Source organism: Sinocyclocheilus rhinocerous, unplaced genomic scaffold, assembly GCF_001515625.1.
Source record: "Sinocyclocheilus rhinocerous isolate Xijiao unplaced genomic scaffold, SAMN03320098_v1.1 scaffold828, whole genome shotgun sequence".
Classification (NCBI taxonomy): domain Eukaryota; kingdom Metazoa; phylum Chordata; class Actinopteri; order Cypriniformes; family Cyprinidae; genus Sinocyclocheilus; species Sinocyclocheilus rhinocerous.
In genome coordinates, this window is record NW_015634025.1 from 520,105 (window position 1) to 535,736 (window position 15,632).

The 15,632-nt window shown below is 46.6% G+C and overlaps 1 protein-coding gene across 1 annotated transcript in view; it reads right to left on the minus strand.

Annotated features, from left to right (window-relative positions):
• Positions 1-15,632, minus strand: part of vps13b (vacuolar protein sorting 13 homolog B) — a 109,977-nt gene that overhangs the window by 22,007 nt on the left and 72,338 nt on the right. The window contains exons 31-41 of the mRNA XM_016559011.1: positions 13,122-13,130; positions 10,681-11,304; positions 10,504-10,612; positions 9,867-10,234; positions 7,677-7,882; positions 5,899-6,103; positions 5,625-5,809; positions 4,806-4,999; positions 4,554-4,735; positions 2,476-2,828; positions 698-859 (exon numbers count right to left, since the gene is read on the minus strand). Of these exons, the coding sequence (XP_016414497.1) occupies positions 698-859; positions 2,476-2,828; positions 4,554-4,735; positions 4,806-4,999; positions 5,625-5,809; positions 5,899-6,103; positions 7,677-7,882; positions 9,867-10,234; positions 10,504-10,612; positions 10,681-11,304; positions 13,122-13,130 (2,597 nt within the window). The remainder of the gene's footprint in view (positions 1-697; positions 860-2,475; positions 2,829-4,553; positions 4,736-4,805; positions 5,000-5,624; positions 5,810-5,898; positions 6,104-7,676; positions 7,883-9,866; positions 10,235-10,503; positions 10,613-10,680; positions 11,305-13,121; positions 13,131-15,632) is intronic.

Genomic DNA, 15,632 nt, shown 5'->3' on the forward strand with positions numbered 1-15,632 from the left:
TTGCAAAGTGGGAAAAAGAGCCCGAGCGTTTAGTGTCTCAAAAACACTGGAGTAATAAAAACCATCCGTCAGAAACGGCAGAGAAGAGAACAAGACAACAGCAGCAGACGCTGCGCTATCCTCTCCTGTCCTGCAGCACCAGGACTCGAACCCGCAGCGCGTCAGACAGACCGGACAAACAGCCTCGGACCGAACCGCCAGAGAGGACGACAGTCAGGACGGCACTACAGGCTGCGGTCAGTGACAGACAAACACAGAGAGACGCGGCTGCTGTGGTCAGTGTGTCTGAGCGTCTCTGGACAAATTCAGACTGCGGCCGTAGGAACAGGAAACTCTTCCCAGATACAGACACACATCATGTTCATAAAGAGGGAAAAAAACTCACGAGCCTCTTGTACTGAGTGTGTGTGTGGCTGGCACAATAGCTGCCGTTCACATTCAGGCATTACCTCACACACACAGTGGTGCATTCATAAAGAGTGTCAAGAACGGCGCTGCTGCAGGTGTTCAACTTTTTACTGTTACACACACACTGCAAAACCAACTGCAGGATTACTGACACACCTGACAGACAGACAGACAGAGAGACAGACAGAGAGACAGACAGACAGACAGACAGACAGACAGACAGACAGACAGACAGACAGACAGACAGACAGACAGACAGACAGACAGACAGACAGACAGACAGGAGCACCTGTGGGGATTTGTGGGTTCTCCAGCTGTACTGGTGACTCTGGTTGCTCTGCAGCAGGATGTTCTCATCTGTGTCCACCTGTCCAAACCTTAGAACTTCCTGTGTGTCGTTACAGATGACGTAATGACTGAAAACCACTTCCTCTGCATCCAACACGCCGTTCTGAAACACAAGGAACAGAGAGCATCAGTTCAGTCATTGCTCATGTGAACGTCTGTCTGATGGTCCACAGACAGAAGAACACCTGCACACGCATGTAAGACGCGTTCACACAAAGCAGAAATGTTAATTCATGCGTTCATGACCTCAAGGTTAGATTATTGTAATGCTTTATTGGGTGGTTGTTCTGCACGCTTAATAAACAAACTCCAGCTGGTCCAAAATGCAGCAGCTAGAGTTCTTACTAGAACCAGGAAGTATGACCATATTAGCCCGGTTCTGTCAACACTGCACTGGCTACCTATTAAACATCCTATAGATTTTAAAATCCAGCTAATTACTTATAAAGCCCTGAGTGGTTTAGCACCTCAGTATTTGAACGAGCTCTTATTACACTCTCTCTCACACACACACAAACAGAGTCTGGTTCACTATCCTTGTAGGGACTCTCCATAGGCGTAATGGTTTTTATACTGTACAAACTGTATTTTCTATCACCCTACACCTAAACCTACCCCTTACAGGAAACTACTGGCAATTTTTATATTCTCAAAAAATCTCATTCTGTGTGATTTATTAGCTTGTTTGCCCATGAGGACCTCAATTTAGGTCCCTACAGTGACACAAGTCCCCATGAGTCTGTGTGTATTCAGGTTTAAGTCCCCACCGGGATAGAAAAACCCACACTCACTCTCACACACACACACACGCGCACACACAAACATACGCACACTCACACACACACTTTACTGGAAACATCTCAACACACCAGCAGCACCTCCAAACTCTGAGTCACACCAACATTTCCCATCATTCTCTCCTCTCCCACTGAGTGGATGAGCTGTTGTTGGACCTGTAGAGTGTGTGTGTGTGTGTGAGAATGAGAATGAGTGTGCGTGTATATGTGTGTGAGTGTGTGTGTGTTAGTGAGTGTGTGTGTGTGTGTGTGTGAGTGAGAGTGTGTGTGTGTGTGTGTGTGTGAGTATGAGTGTGCGTGTATAAGTGTGCAAGTGTGTGTGAGTGTGTGTGTGTGTGTGTGTGAGTGAGAGTGTGTGTGTGTGTGTGTGTGTGAGTATGAGTGTGCGTGTATAAGTGTGCAAGTGTGTGTGAGTGTGTGTCAGTGAGTGTGTGTGTGAGTATGAGTGTGCGTGTATATGTGTGCGAGTGTGTGTGTGTGTCAGTGAGTGTTTGAGTGTGTGTATGTTGTCAGGGGAGCACAGATGAGTGTGTATGTGTTTATAGAGAAACACAGTAACACTCCACAGGAAGACACTAATCCTCTCACTTTTAGAGAGTCACATGATACAGTGATGAAAGAGTCACTGTCTGTCCATCACTTATAAACACACCCACTAAACATCCAGAACCAGCAGAACTCTGGGACAGATCACATTCAACAGCTCTATAACTCAGCTCTATAATCTCTGTCTGAGCACATGTGACTGTCTGTCAGGACACTGTGTGTGTGTGTGTGTGTGTGTGTGTGTGAGAGGTCTGCGTGACTCTTTCACTGGTTTGACGAGTCTGTATGTGAATGACCCAAACATACTGCAGGAACTGTCAGACCAACAGCACTTTTATTCCACATCAGTGATCCTGTGATGATGAACCCGTCTCACCTGTCTCCAGGCCTGCAGCGCTCGGTCCAGCGTGTGAACGGCGTACTGGCCGGCGGCGGCGTGCAGCGGCTGCAGCGTGGTATCGCAGTGCAGCGTGCGGCGTGAGCGTGTGTGTGTGTGTGTGGCGTGTCCCCGCAGGCTGACCGGCTGAAGGACAGGCAGGTACGTGAGGTTGCGGTACTCCAGCAGTCTGCAGCTCAGCGTGGACGAGAAGCTGAGCTCATGACAGCACTGCATCACGTCCCTCCACTGACGCACAAACACACACGGCTCACGCACACACACCACCGCAAACTCCTGATCCTGAGGCGACTTCCTGTCTGGGAGGAAGGGGCGGAGCTTCTGGCACGGCACTGCGGAAAGAGTGGAATTATAGAGAATACACACATTCCTATATTCACAGTTCTCTGAAGTTGATTAATGGTCACATGACATGCAGCTAAACTAATAAAGCATTTCATCATTTTTAATAAGTTTTGATTGTTTTATTAAAAAAATGATTCATTTCAATGTTACATTTTTATTATTTCATTAAATTTTTGGTGTTTTATTTTGATAGTATTTATTTTTAAATTATTTCTTCATTTTTTTTATGACTGAAATAATAATTAGGTTTTCAACAGCTCATGAGGCCCATGGGAAACTGACTTTTCCTGAAAGGACGTGGTGATGAGTAAATAATAGTGATGCACCGATTGCATTTTTTTTGGCCGACTCCGATTTCCGGTATTTTTGTAAGTGTGAGCTGCCGATACCGATTTTCTTTCTGAGAACTAAAATTTACTACATATACAAACAAAAATCTATACTTTTTTTCAATGCAAAAAATTATTTACATAATAAAAAAATATTTTACATAATTATTAAACATTACATGTCCCCCAATCTGGACTAAATTACAGATGTTCTCTCAAAATAAAGTGCTCTGTGACTGGAAAGAGGTAGAAATGAGCTGCTGTGTATAACAAAACAGATGTGACTTCTCACGGTTTATAAATGGTAATTTTCCCCCCTAACCTTATTAAATGTGTCATCTTTCACATCAAATTTTTACACTGTATCAATTAATTCAGTTAGAATAATAAGAAACTGTAGAGTTGTTACCATTCAAATGAAATCAGTATCAACAAACTCCATCTTTCCACAGAAGCAGCATCTGAAGTGGCATTAGATGTGTTCACACAGACTGTTTGATGAAGCTGATAAATGCATTTACACCGCAACATTTCAAATGCATAAATAATGTTATAAGATTAATGTTTTAAATAACTTTTTGAACATACAAATAAGAAATGTTGGGAAAAATGCAATGATACTTTTAAATATCAAACCAAAGCACCAGTAAGAGGCGGCAAATTACTGTTTTAATGATTGAGTCAATGAGTCATTCATTCAACTGATTCGTTCAGACAGCTGATTCATTCAGAAACGAGGCGAGTGACTCTTTATGAATGCATCACTGAATCATTGACTCACTCGATTCGTTCAAAAACATGGATTCATTCATTCACGCCGCTGTGTTGCTCAGAGACACTCAACAGTTCTGCTGTGGCTTTGATTGGAACTATTTTCGTTTGCGAAACCGAGCAAAAACAGTCAATTGTGTCTAAAATATAAGTCACTTAATTTTAACTTATTGTTTATTGAACTATGTATAAAATCAGTGTCACATTGCAGTCGTGTTGATATTCAGGGAAACATCTTGGTTGTGTAATGTTGCTTACCTATATCATATATTATAAATATCTTTTTTTTACTGCAGTATGCATCTACATCTTTCTGTGAGTTACTTTGTGTGTGCTGTTGCGCTCATTTGTTTTGATTTCTGCACGAGTCTCTCTCTCTCTCAGACAGGCTGGCACGACAAATATATTATCAGTTTCCTTTTACACTGAATGCAATAAAATCAGAATCATTCTCGCGTGAAAATATTTGGTGGCCAAGTTTCAGTGCTTCCCTAGTTAATGCGGAAAATCGGCTAATTCCAGTCCCTGGCCGGTCGATCGGTGCAGCTCTAGTAAATAATGACAATATTTTCTCACACACACACACACACACACACACACACACACACATACCTGTGCCCAGCTGATCCAGGTTGTGACAGAAGTGCAGCTGCAGGAATGCCAGTTGTATGGAGACGCCCACTGACGGCACGAACCACGGTGCGAAACACGAGTCCACACGCGTACACGCAGCCAGAGCGGTGGGACACACCAGCTGCTCACAGGGCACCTGAGAACCTGATTCACTGTCCGAACTACACACACACACACACGGTTACACACCGACACACTCACCTCTGAAACACACACAAGAAACACACTCACCTCTCGTCTCCACCATCACTGCTGCTGTTGAGCACCACCCTCCAGAGGTCAGAGGTCACCAGGTCAGTCTGGTGTGTGTCGGGGGTCAGAGTGGGCAGGGTCAGCTCACACACGCTGCTCTCTGATAGGCTGAACTCTCTATACGGCACAAACGCCCGCTGCAGCTCGTCCCAGAACTCCAGACTGCAGGGCACCTACAGACAGACAGAGATAAGTTTTATCAATCTTAAAGAGCTTGTGATGTGAAGGACTGATGCTCCATCAGATGAAAGAAACACTGATGATCATGAGAAGCTGCTGCAGAAGAACATGAGGAAGCTCATGAAATACAGTGTGTGTCACCATAAAACTGAGCGAAAACACAAACCGAGAGGCTTTCAGTGAGACGCAGAACTAAAGCATGAAAGAGAAGAGAAACGTCTGTCATCAATACACACACATACACACACACTGTCTTACTGCTCAAACACACTGTCTCTCTGTCAATCTGTCTGTCTCTGTAATAAAATCTGTTTCTCCTAATCAAACCACAGTGTCGTCATGGCAACAGTCACTGTTTTACGAGTGTTTCCTGTAAAACTGCTGAAATCAAATCACAGAATCAATTAATGGAGGCTTTTTGAAGCTGCAATAAAATGAAAAAATAAAGTTCTGAGCTGAGATCAATTAAATATAAATTATAAGCTGGCTCTGTGTGTGTGAGAAACTCAAATCCACATTCATTCACTCCTGCAGACACGCACATCTGTGACGGTCCAGTCAGCTCAAAGCCAACCATCAGCATGAGGAGCACTAATGCAGCACTAATGCAGCGCTCACCTGCAGCACGTCCCCGAGGTCGGCTGTACTGATGTCCGGGTCGTCAGTGGTGTTGAAGGGAACAGGTGTGATCCTGAGGAACTTAATTACACGCGGTTCAGGATACCGCCACAGCATCACACCTGGAGACTCGTCCGTCTCCCTCCAAAACACCACCTCATGAGGCGACGGCAGCTTCTGACACGCTGACAGACAGACAGACAGACATACAGATATAAATCACACCCTCTCATGAGTGCTATATAAAGCTTTAATGTGTGTGTGTGTGTGTTACCTGAGTCCTGTATGTACTGGAAGAGGCCTGTGCGCAGATCATCAGAGGAGTGTTCTGATTGGGCGGGGCGAGGGGTGCGTGGCGGTGTAGAGAGGAGGGGCTTTTCATTAGACTCCGCCTCCGTTCTGCTCATCTGATTCCAGTAGTTCTGCAGCTGTTCTTGAATCTCAGACAAACAGTTAAACTGCTGCTGCCCCCAAAACACCTGCGACAGACAGACAGACAGACAGACAGTCAGACAGACAGACAGAGACACAGACAGACAGACAGAGGCACAGACAGACAGACAGTGAGACAGACAGAGACACAGACAGACAGACACAGACAGAGACACAGACAGACAGACAGACAGTGAGACAGACAGAGACACAGACAGACAGACACAGACAGAGACACAGACAGACAGACAGACAGTGAGACAGACAGAGACACAGACAGACAGACACAGACAGAGACACAGACAGACAGACAGACAGTGAGACAGACAGAGACACAGACAGACAGACACAGACAGAGACACAGACAGACAGACAGACAGTGAGACAGACAGAGACACAGACAGACAGACACAGACAGAGACACAGACAGACAGACAGACAGTGAGACAGACAGAGACACAGACAGACAGTAAGACAGACAGAGACACAGACAGACAGACAGTAAGACAGAGACACAGACAGAAAGACAGACAGAGACACAGACAGACAGACAGTCATTCAGACAGATAGACAGTAAGACAGACAGAGACACAGACAGACAGACAGAGACACAGACAGTCATTCAGACAGATAGAGAGTAAGACAGACAGAGACACAGACAGACAGACAGAGACACAGACAGACAGACAGACAGACAGTAAGACAGACAGTCAGACAGACAGACACAGACACACAGACAGACAGACACAGTAAGACAGACAGAGACACAGACAGACAGTCAGACAGACAGAGACACAGACAGTCAGACACAGACAGTCAGACAGACAGACAGAGACACACACACACACACACAGACAGACAGACAGACAGACAGACAGACAGACAGACACAGACAGACAGAAAGACAGACAGACAGTAAGACAGACAGAGACACAGACAGACAGTCAGACAGAGACACAGACAGACAGTCAGACAGACAGACAGAGACAGACAGACAGAGACACAGACAGACAGAGACAGACAGACAGACACAGACAGACAGTCAGACACAGACAGTCAGACAGACAGACAGACAGACAGACAGAGACAGACAGACAGACACAGACAGACAGAGACACAGACATAGCTCAGATCTGCTCTAAATCACAGTGATCTGCTCGCTCACTTATTTATTTCATGTTGCATGTGAGTGTTCAGTATGCGCTGTTATGAGTTTGGAATCTACTGCAAGTGTCAGTCAGGTGAACGACCGCTAACAAAGTTTCAAACCAGTTAGTAGGACTGACCACCAATGTCTATCTCTGATTATTTCTACCCAAACTGCTCCATGATTGACACTCTGGCTGCATTTAATGCAAAACAGTTGCATTATTAAGGGAATCAAATGTCTCACGGCTAGTGAATAGTCTGTGTGTGTGTGTGTGTGTGTATTTGGCCTGAATCAGCAGGAATCTCTGACTCAGAATGAGTCCGTGTGTCTCTGACTAACAGATTGAACAGGAACATTAGGGGATTTCTGCGCGTTCAGCGGCCGCACTCAGAGCACATGATTCCATATGAAGCGTTGCAAGGACACACATGTGGAGAGAGAGACACATGCAGTGGCGCTTGACATCATACCTGCAGAAGGCCTCCCTTCATGTCAATCAACACTCTCGGGGGTCCAGGTGAGTCGGGGGCGGAGCTTCCACTGTGTCTGCACCAATGAGCCTCCAGATCCGCACTGCAGGAGAACGGACCCACAAACACTGCACTTCTGTCCTTCAGACCCGTCCGCACCAACACGTCCTCACACTGAACCGACAGACAGACCTCCTTAAAACCATCTAGAGAGAGAAAACGGACAGAAATCACATCAGTGTTCGCTCTTGAGTGTTCAGATGATGGACTGACTGCAGAGAGGGCTTAAACTGCAGTCATCGAGCACAGTCAGTCAGGAATCACGTGTTTGCGTGTTTTAGGTGCTGCGTTGTTCTTCATGCGTGTCTGTAGCTGCTGTCGTGTGTCCAGGTGTCTGACAGCGTTTCGGACACTTCAGATTCACCTCCTCTGAAGGATCATCCATGGACACACACGTCTCCATCTGGCACTGACACTCATCTGTGGCTCATCTTTGGCTCAGTGAACGACAGGAGAGATTTAGGAGCGTGTGGCTTTGGTCTGGCAGCAGTGTGACCTTCATAAACAATACTGAGTCCCACAGGAGAAACACACACACACACACACACACACACCCCCTGCTGATCTGCATCGGTTTACAACAGCAGTACAGAATTGTATGAAGGCCATTATACTATGATATAAAACAATTAATATTCAGTATTATTATTGATTTGATGGCAATGACAATATCTGATGAGAATAAAACTTGAACTGAACTTAAATTCGATTAACCCATGACACTAACAATAATTTTGCAACATCGACACTCTTATTGAACTGAACCGAGTCGATCTGAATAATGTTGTCTTCTGTAGAGCTGCTTTACAGCTGAAACTGAATTTGTTTCATAACTGATGAATTTTACAACATAAACAGTTTCCTGTTTTCCTGTAATTTTTTCCGTTCATCACTGTGAAGCTGCTTTGAATCAATCTGCATTGTTTAAAGCACTACAGAAGAAAATGCGACTTGACTTGATATATTCCTGCGTCACACATTCACTTGATTTACAAGCATCCCAGAAGAGCAACAACATGCAGCATCCACACGGAGTCTGTAGCATTAAAAACTTCTTTAGCATGCGAAACTTCACAAAAGAGAGAGCGAGAGAGAGAACACGGTCATCTCTGCACACACACACACACGCAGGACTGCAGAAACTCACAGCGCTCTGTTATTTCCACACAAACACAAAAGCTCTCATCCTCGTCTGCTGTTTACCAGCGTTTGGCCAAACTCCGTTTCGACTGTGTTTAATAAAGGCACATCAAACTGCGGGCCGCATAGAGATTCTGTCTGGCTCACGGCCGGACGCATGTCTCATGCTGCAGTTATGTTCAATCCAGTAAACAAGTGCAAATTGTTGAGGTTTTAATTAAAATTCTCAACAATCACTTTATCTGGAGAAGCTGTATGACAGCATCTGTGGAGCAGATGGGCGCAGGGAACGCTCTGGCTCGCTGAGACGAGGCCCATCACATGGAGAACCACACAGAGAGAGAGAAACACACGCTCACTTCCACTGCTGTTCACGGAGTCACCCCTCACTAGTGCTGATGGTCATGTGATCAAACTCACACCCACGAACATCACTGAGAGTGAATCTGCAGGACTGTTCCAGTCTTTCCTGATTTAATGGATCAGGAACCTTTTCAAATATTTTTTTACTCAATTTATTTAAAAATTGGAAGAAAACATCTTCAGAAACAACAAATAGTTGTTGAGGGGGTGAATTAAAATAAGAAATATCACCGAGTTTTAGCTGTTTGAGCTCATTAATTTAAATGATTTTAAGTCATCTTCAGGCCCCCTGGCAACATCATCCTCATACTGCATCATGGGAGAGGCTCCTCAGAGCCCTAAATCAGGACATCAGACGCATCTGTAACTCTGCCCCGCGGGACGGAGGTGCTGACACACACCAGCGCACATGATGGGAACACACTGGGGATCTGCTGCGGACCTCAGCCCTGTTAAAGGCTCAGAGAGATTAACTGGATTTCCGGGCAACGTAGATCAAACAAACGCTCTGATTATCTGCTGCAGAGCATGGTGGGTAAGAAGAACGGAGCTGGATTAAAGGCCCAATCAAGCGAAACACACGCAGCACATGAATCACAGGAAATGCATGGCGTGTATGCGACTAACCTGTGGGTTTGATGGCGTTCTTCAGCGTCAGCGCGCCGGTCATGGCCGACACAGACAGCGTCAGACTGGGCCGCGCCGCGTGCGCCTCTATCTCCACACCGACCACCATCTGCACCGTGCGCAGCGAGATCTTGTGGAAGGGAACGGGCGACTGCAGAAAGCGCAGCAGCAGGTCGGCTGTGGGCGGGGTTTCGCTGCAGCGGTGGGCGGAGCCTGCAGGTGTTCTGGGCTCCCTCTCAGGAAAGAGTCTCTTCCAGAAGACCTGGGCCTGCTCAATTTTAGCCAGAGTGGGACTGACTCTCACCGGCCGACTGATGTGCACCTTCAACTCTGACACACAGACACAGACAGAGAGAGATGTGATTAGGCTCAAGCACGCACACACACACACACACACACTCACACTCACACTCACACACACACACACACACACACACTCACACTCACACGGCAAGTTTATTTATATAGCACATTTCATACACAATGTGCTTTACATAAAAGAAAAGAAAATAATAATAATACAAAATAATAATCACAACAATAAAACAAGGAATTTAAAAACTTTGAAAAGGATTTAAAAATTGATTTAAGAGGTCAAAATGAATTTAAAACAGTTACGAATAGAAAATGATTATACATAAACAGCAGTGGGGGGGGGATACCTGTCCGACTGTCGGCCTCTCCTGCGACCGTCTGCAGCCAAAACACGCTGTAGTCTAACGCCTCCGGAAGAGACTTCCCTGCGTCTGAGAGAGAGACGGTGGTTGTGGTTGAGTTCTGTCTGTATCTGTAGCGCGTGTGAAGCGTCACTCACCCAGACTCTTGTAGTTGGTGGCGACTCCCTTCAGCGTGAGGTCGAACAGCGACAGCTCCAGCCTCTGCTTGCGGTGGTGGCAGCTGATTAAGATGGACGGCTGCGTCACCTGCAGGAACAGCATCGGCTGCAGGCTGCAGTCTTTGTCTCCTCTGCGGCCCGGCTGTCTCACCACCGTCACGCCCAGAGCCTGTCGCGCAGACGAGCGGCCCCCCAGGACCCCTGTCGACCCGCCCGCAGTGTTTGCGTTGAGCAGATCCTCGGCCGTCAGTGAGGACAGAGCCCCGGCCCGAACAGTCTCGTCCTCCGGCACGTCGAGCGTGCTCTTTCCCGGGGCGTCGGCGGGGGGTTTGGCCACAGGCGCGGTCGCGTACGTCATTAGAGAGATGCGGCCGGCGGTGAGGAACACATCGAACGGGATGAAGCTGAGGTTCTTGGTGATGGTGGGCTGCTGTGACGGCCGGGCGAGGCGGTGCTGACCTGTGCCGCTCTGCCGCTCGATCTGAACGATCCGCAGACCAGCGCTGTCGCTACCGAACCCACTGTCCTGCCCGCAGGGGGCGCTGCTGCCACACAAACTCTCCACCGAACCAGAGACCGCGGACTGCGGCTGATGACCGCACACCTGAACACACACATCGAGATGATCTAACAGACAATCATATTCAAACAAACCAACAACTAACAAGATATCTGAGGAACTGCAGTGGGCGGGGCTTCACTGGATGGTATTGCATGTGAGTGAGACGTGGCAGGGTCCTAACCCTAACCCAGTCACAAACACACACACACACACACGCTGCACGGCTGATGGAGGGTCAGATCCAGTTCAGAAGCTGTACTCATGAGAAACCTCGTGCTCAGAGCTCAGCGCCAGAGAATGTTCTCCTCAAATCTCAGACTCCCTTTGAAGAAAACAAAAGCACTTAAAATGAGCGCCATAAAGCACAGCGGCCTCATTCTGCTTCCTGTGAAGACGTGACAGCCGCCTGTGCATCAAAGCCCTGAGAGCCCAAACGCACGACGACTGTTCTGCAGCTCAACCACAACAAAGACACGGTGGTGACTCGATGCAGTGACGTTAGAGAGGGACGCGTCTCAGCGGGTTAATTCTCCTGCGTAACACACTGCAGGAGCGAGCGGACACGGAATCTCACCGCTCCCTTTACAAACATGAAGAACAACGCTTTCTCTCCTCCGCTCAGTTCTGCTGCGCAGATTCAACAAACAGATCCGCGGATCCGTGAGACCTGCAGCGAGGCCGATGAGTCACTGTTCCCGGTTCTGCTGGCAAAAACACGGGGAATCCAACATCATTTACCCAGCATTCATGTTCAATAAGCTGCACTGCATTCACCCTGGAATATAGCGCAATGCCTAAAAACAAGAGCGGGACAAGAGTGTACAGCGCTCCAGGGGTCAGGGGTCAGGGGGTGACCTGTGGGGTCAGCAGCAGCAGGTGAGAGAGGGTGAGCTAAACTTCATTAAAATACGATTAATCGTGCAGCCCTATCTGAACTGAATTAATCTGAATGATGACACTGCTGTCTTTAGAGATGAATCTGAACTGAAACATAGTTGAGTGTCCATCACTGACTCTGCTGTTTTCCTGACACAGTCTGTTTTGAATAAAGCGCTGTAGAAATAAAGGTGACTTAAAGGGTGAGAGTCGCTCACACTTTCAACTACTGACAGAACAAACACATCAACATCATGCAAACACACGTCAGCTTCACATCATTTCAGCGTGTTGAAGGTTTTTGCAAAATAAATCACATGAATCACTGTAACCTCATTAAACATTCATACACCATATTAAAGACATGCTGTCATCATTATTTACTCGCCCTCATGTCGATCCAAACCTGCACGACTTTGTCTTCTGTGAAACACAACAGAAGATATTTTGATCCAAATGCATTTAGTGTCACTGACATCAAACCTGTCTGACATTTGAGAGCTGCATGACTTTGGATACAGTTCATTTTTCACATAAAACATCAGATGACTTCAGAAGACTTATCGAATATAGTGCGTATGGACTAGAGTTCTACAGTGTAGACAGTGTGTCTGCTTTCACTGTGGGCAAAAGAGCAGCATGAACATTCTGCTGAACATCTGCGCTTGTGTTCCACAGTCAGTCAAATGATTTATTCACTCCTTTAAGAGGACAAAAACAGAACAGGCTTCGTTCTTATCAGGAAACCTGGACCATGAGGCCGTGATCACAGGAAGTTAAACTCTAGTTTCAGCTCTCTGCAGCGTTCACCAAACACCCTCAGCGAGCTACACTTCAAACATGAGGTCACGATGCGCTCTTTAACCCCAGCGATGCTTTGCTTTGGTTACGGCAATGAGAAACAGCGACGCGAGGAGCCCGGGGTGAGCGAGAGGTGAAGGTGGCTCTCTCAGACTCTGGGGGGTGATGAGGAGTTATTCACCATCCGCTGAAGCATACAGCCGCTGGCAGACACCATGTTCACAGCGAGACCGACCGGACGCACGGACCAAACCATTTCATTTAATCTCCATCAGAGCTGCGGCTCGCCCGAAATGTGACTTCAGCGAAAACACCAGACAGAACAAAACACCGCGTTACCATAGAAACACATTCCCATCAGCACCAGCAGCCGCCAGAACAACGACACAAATCATCCGCCTGAGCACATTCAGAGCTGCTTTTGGGGGAATTCTGTGCATGCAAACATGGTCAAGTAAACATTCTCCATTGCTGGAATACAAAATTAACCTAACATGACAAAACTGAAAATAAATTAAAATACATTTTCATGATTCCAAAACGTTAAACAATTTAAAATGATGCCAGTCAGGTTGAAGCTTGGCAGACACTAAAATAAAAACTAAACTAAACTATGATTTAGAGAATGCTAACAAAAACTAAAACTTGAAAAAAGACAATAAATAAATAAATAAATAACATTACATTCACATTTCTGTATTCTGCAGCTGCTTTTTTTCCTAAGGTGCAGATTCACCAGTCCATGTGTTCTCTGGGAATAGATCCCACGAGGATGCCTTTGCTTGTGTCATGCTCATGCTATTTAAGCTACAGGAATGTTAACAAAATAAAGTAAAATACAAAATAAAAATAAATAAATAAAAAACTAATATATATACACACACTATTTTTTTCAAAATTCAAAATGATGCATGTTACATGGCCCAGAAAGTACAGCACTCTTATTGACCTCCAACTAGCCAAATATTAAATAAACAAACAAGAAAGGTAGCAGAGAACATGCAGGACGTTGGTTCCTGATCACACAACTAGAGTCCACGGCTCTGAATCAGACTCGCCCCTCACCTGTTATTTTAAACGTGTGATCTTGCTTATACAGGTGGAAGACATGCTTTCTCTCCTCAGCCCAGCCTAACCAAACAGCGCTCGGGCCGGGTTCGAGTTAACACGGGTTACCCTCCTGTAACCGTGACCCGGTTTGCCCTCGGGCTCCTGAGCTGAAACCAGAGTCAGACGTGTTCAGACGCTCGGCCTCACCGCACGGATTTGTTTCTCTTGAATGTAATTCTGCGCCTGATGATTTTATCTGGGGTTTCACGCCAATTCTGACAAAGCGTTATGAGCGAAGGCCTCAGCTGCTACTGATCTCAAATAGATCAGGTTTCGGAGGTGAATTGGGGAATGTGCCACGCTGGTCTCGGGCACAGCGCTGAACTCAGAGAGCTGAACTGTTTTGACTGGCTGTCAATTATCAGTTGATTCTGGTACGAGAGGTCAGCGAGCACCAAGAGAAAAAAGAACGATTCCGTTTCATAACAGCCTGGAAGAGGCTAAAAACACCAACCCTGAGAGCGAACAAATATTTGAGATTAGCCGCAGCGACATCCTAGTTAGCAGATGTTTAGCAGCCAAACGCAGGCGTTATTTGTGTTTGGGACCGCGAGCGGGAGAAAGAAAACACACGTGACCTTCCCGGCGCGTGTGCAAGCGAGAGGTGTCATACAACCAGCTCACAGGTCAGAGACGCAGAACATCTGAACCCCGGAGTCCCTGAGCGAATCTCTGCACTTCAGCAATTAAAACAGCTCACAGGCCACAGATTCTCATTCTAAACAAGCGTTCACATCAGCACACACCTCCACAGAACTCTGAGCTTCAGCGCTTGAGTCCCGTTTCCAGAGGAAGAGCGACAGTGATTTTCTCCTCTTCCTCAGGTGTGTTTCTGAGCTTCCTCAGACGTCTGTGTCTTTAAAACAGATGTGTTATTATTCATGCAGCTGCTGTAAACATGTCAACAGTTTAACCAACACGCTCACAGCATTCATTCTCCATGATGACAGAGGAAGAGCGTTTCTGCAGAGTGTGTCCACTGGAGGGCGCTCTGGCTCGACTTACACGTTTCACACACTGGGCTGTTAAACATCATGTCCTGAACCCAGGTGAACTGAGTGCTAGCATGTCAACAGCACTCCGCCATCAGACGCTCTTAGCTGCACATCAGAGAGACAGACACGCAGAGAGAGACAGCCGCTCTCCTCCATCCTCACACAGGCCGCTGCCGTAAATATTTTTACGTGCCGTTCCATTAGAGTGTGTGTGAGAGGCTTTTACTGAGGCGCCGAGCCCCTCCCCTCTGTAAACACTAGAGCATGATGGGAAGAGGAGACAGCAAACACACATCAGCACTATACAGACATTCACTCACTCCAGACAGACAGACAGATAGGGAGTGAGTATCAGGGTCTATGATGGTCTCTCGTCGTACGTGTCGATCTGTTTTTTTGTTCCTCATGTTGTTATTTTGTTTTTGAACATGAAGAAAACGTTAGTCATCCCAGATCAGCAGAGGTTTCCATTGAAACTTCCAAAGCTGTTAGACGACGTAAGTTTTTCTTTAGTAGACGATAGACAAATGTATTGTACAAAGCAGTGTGTGTGTGTGTGTGTAGGTGGGAGTGAGAGAGTGTGCGTG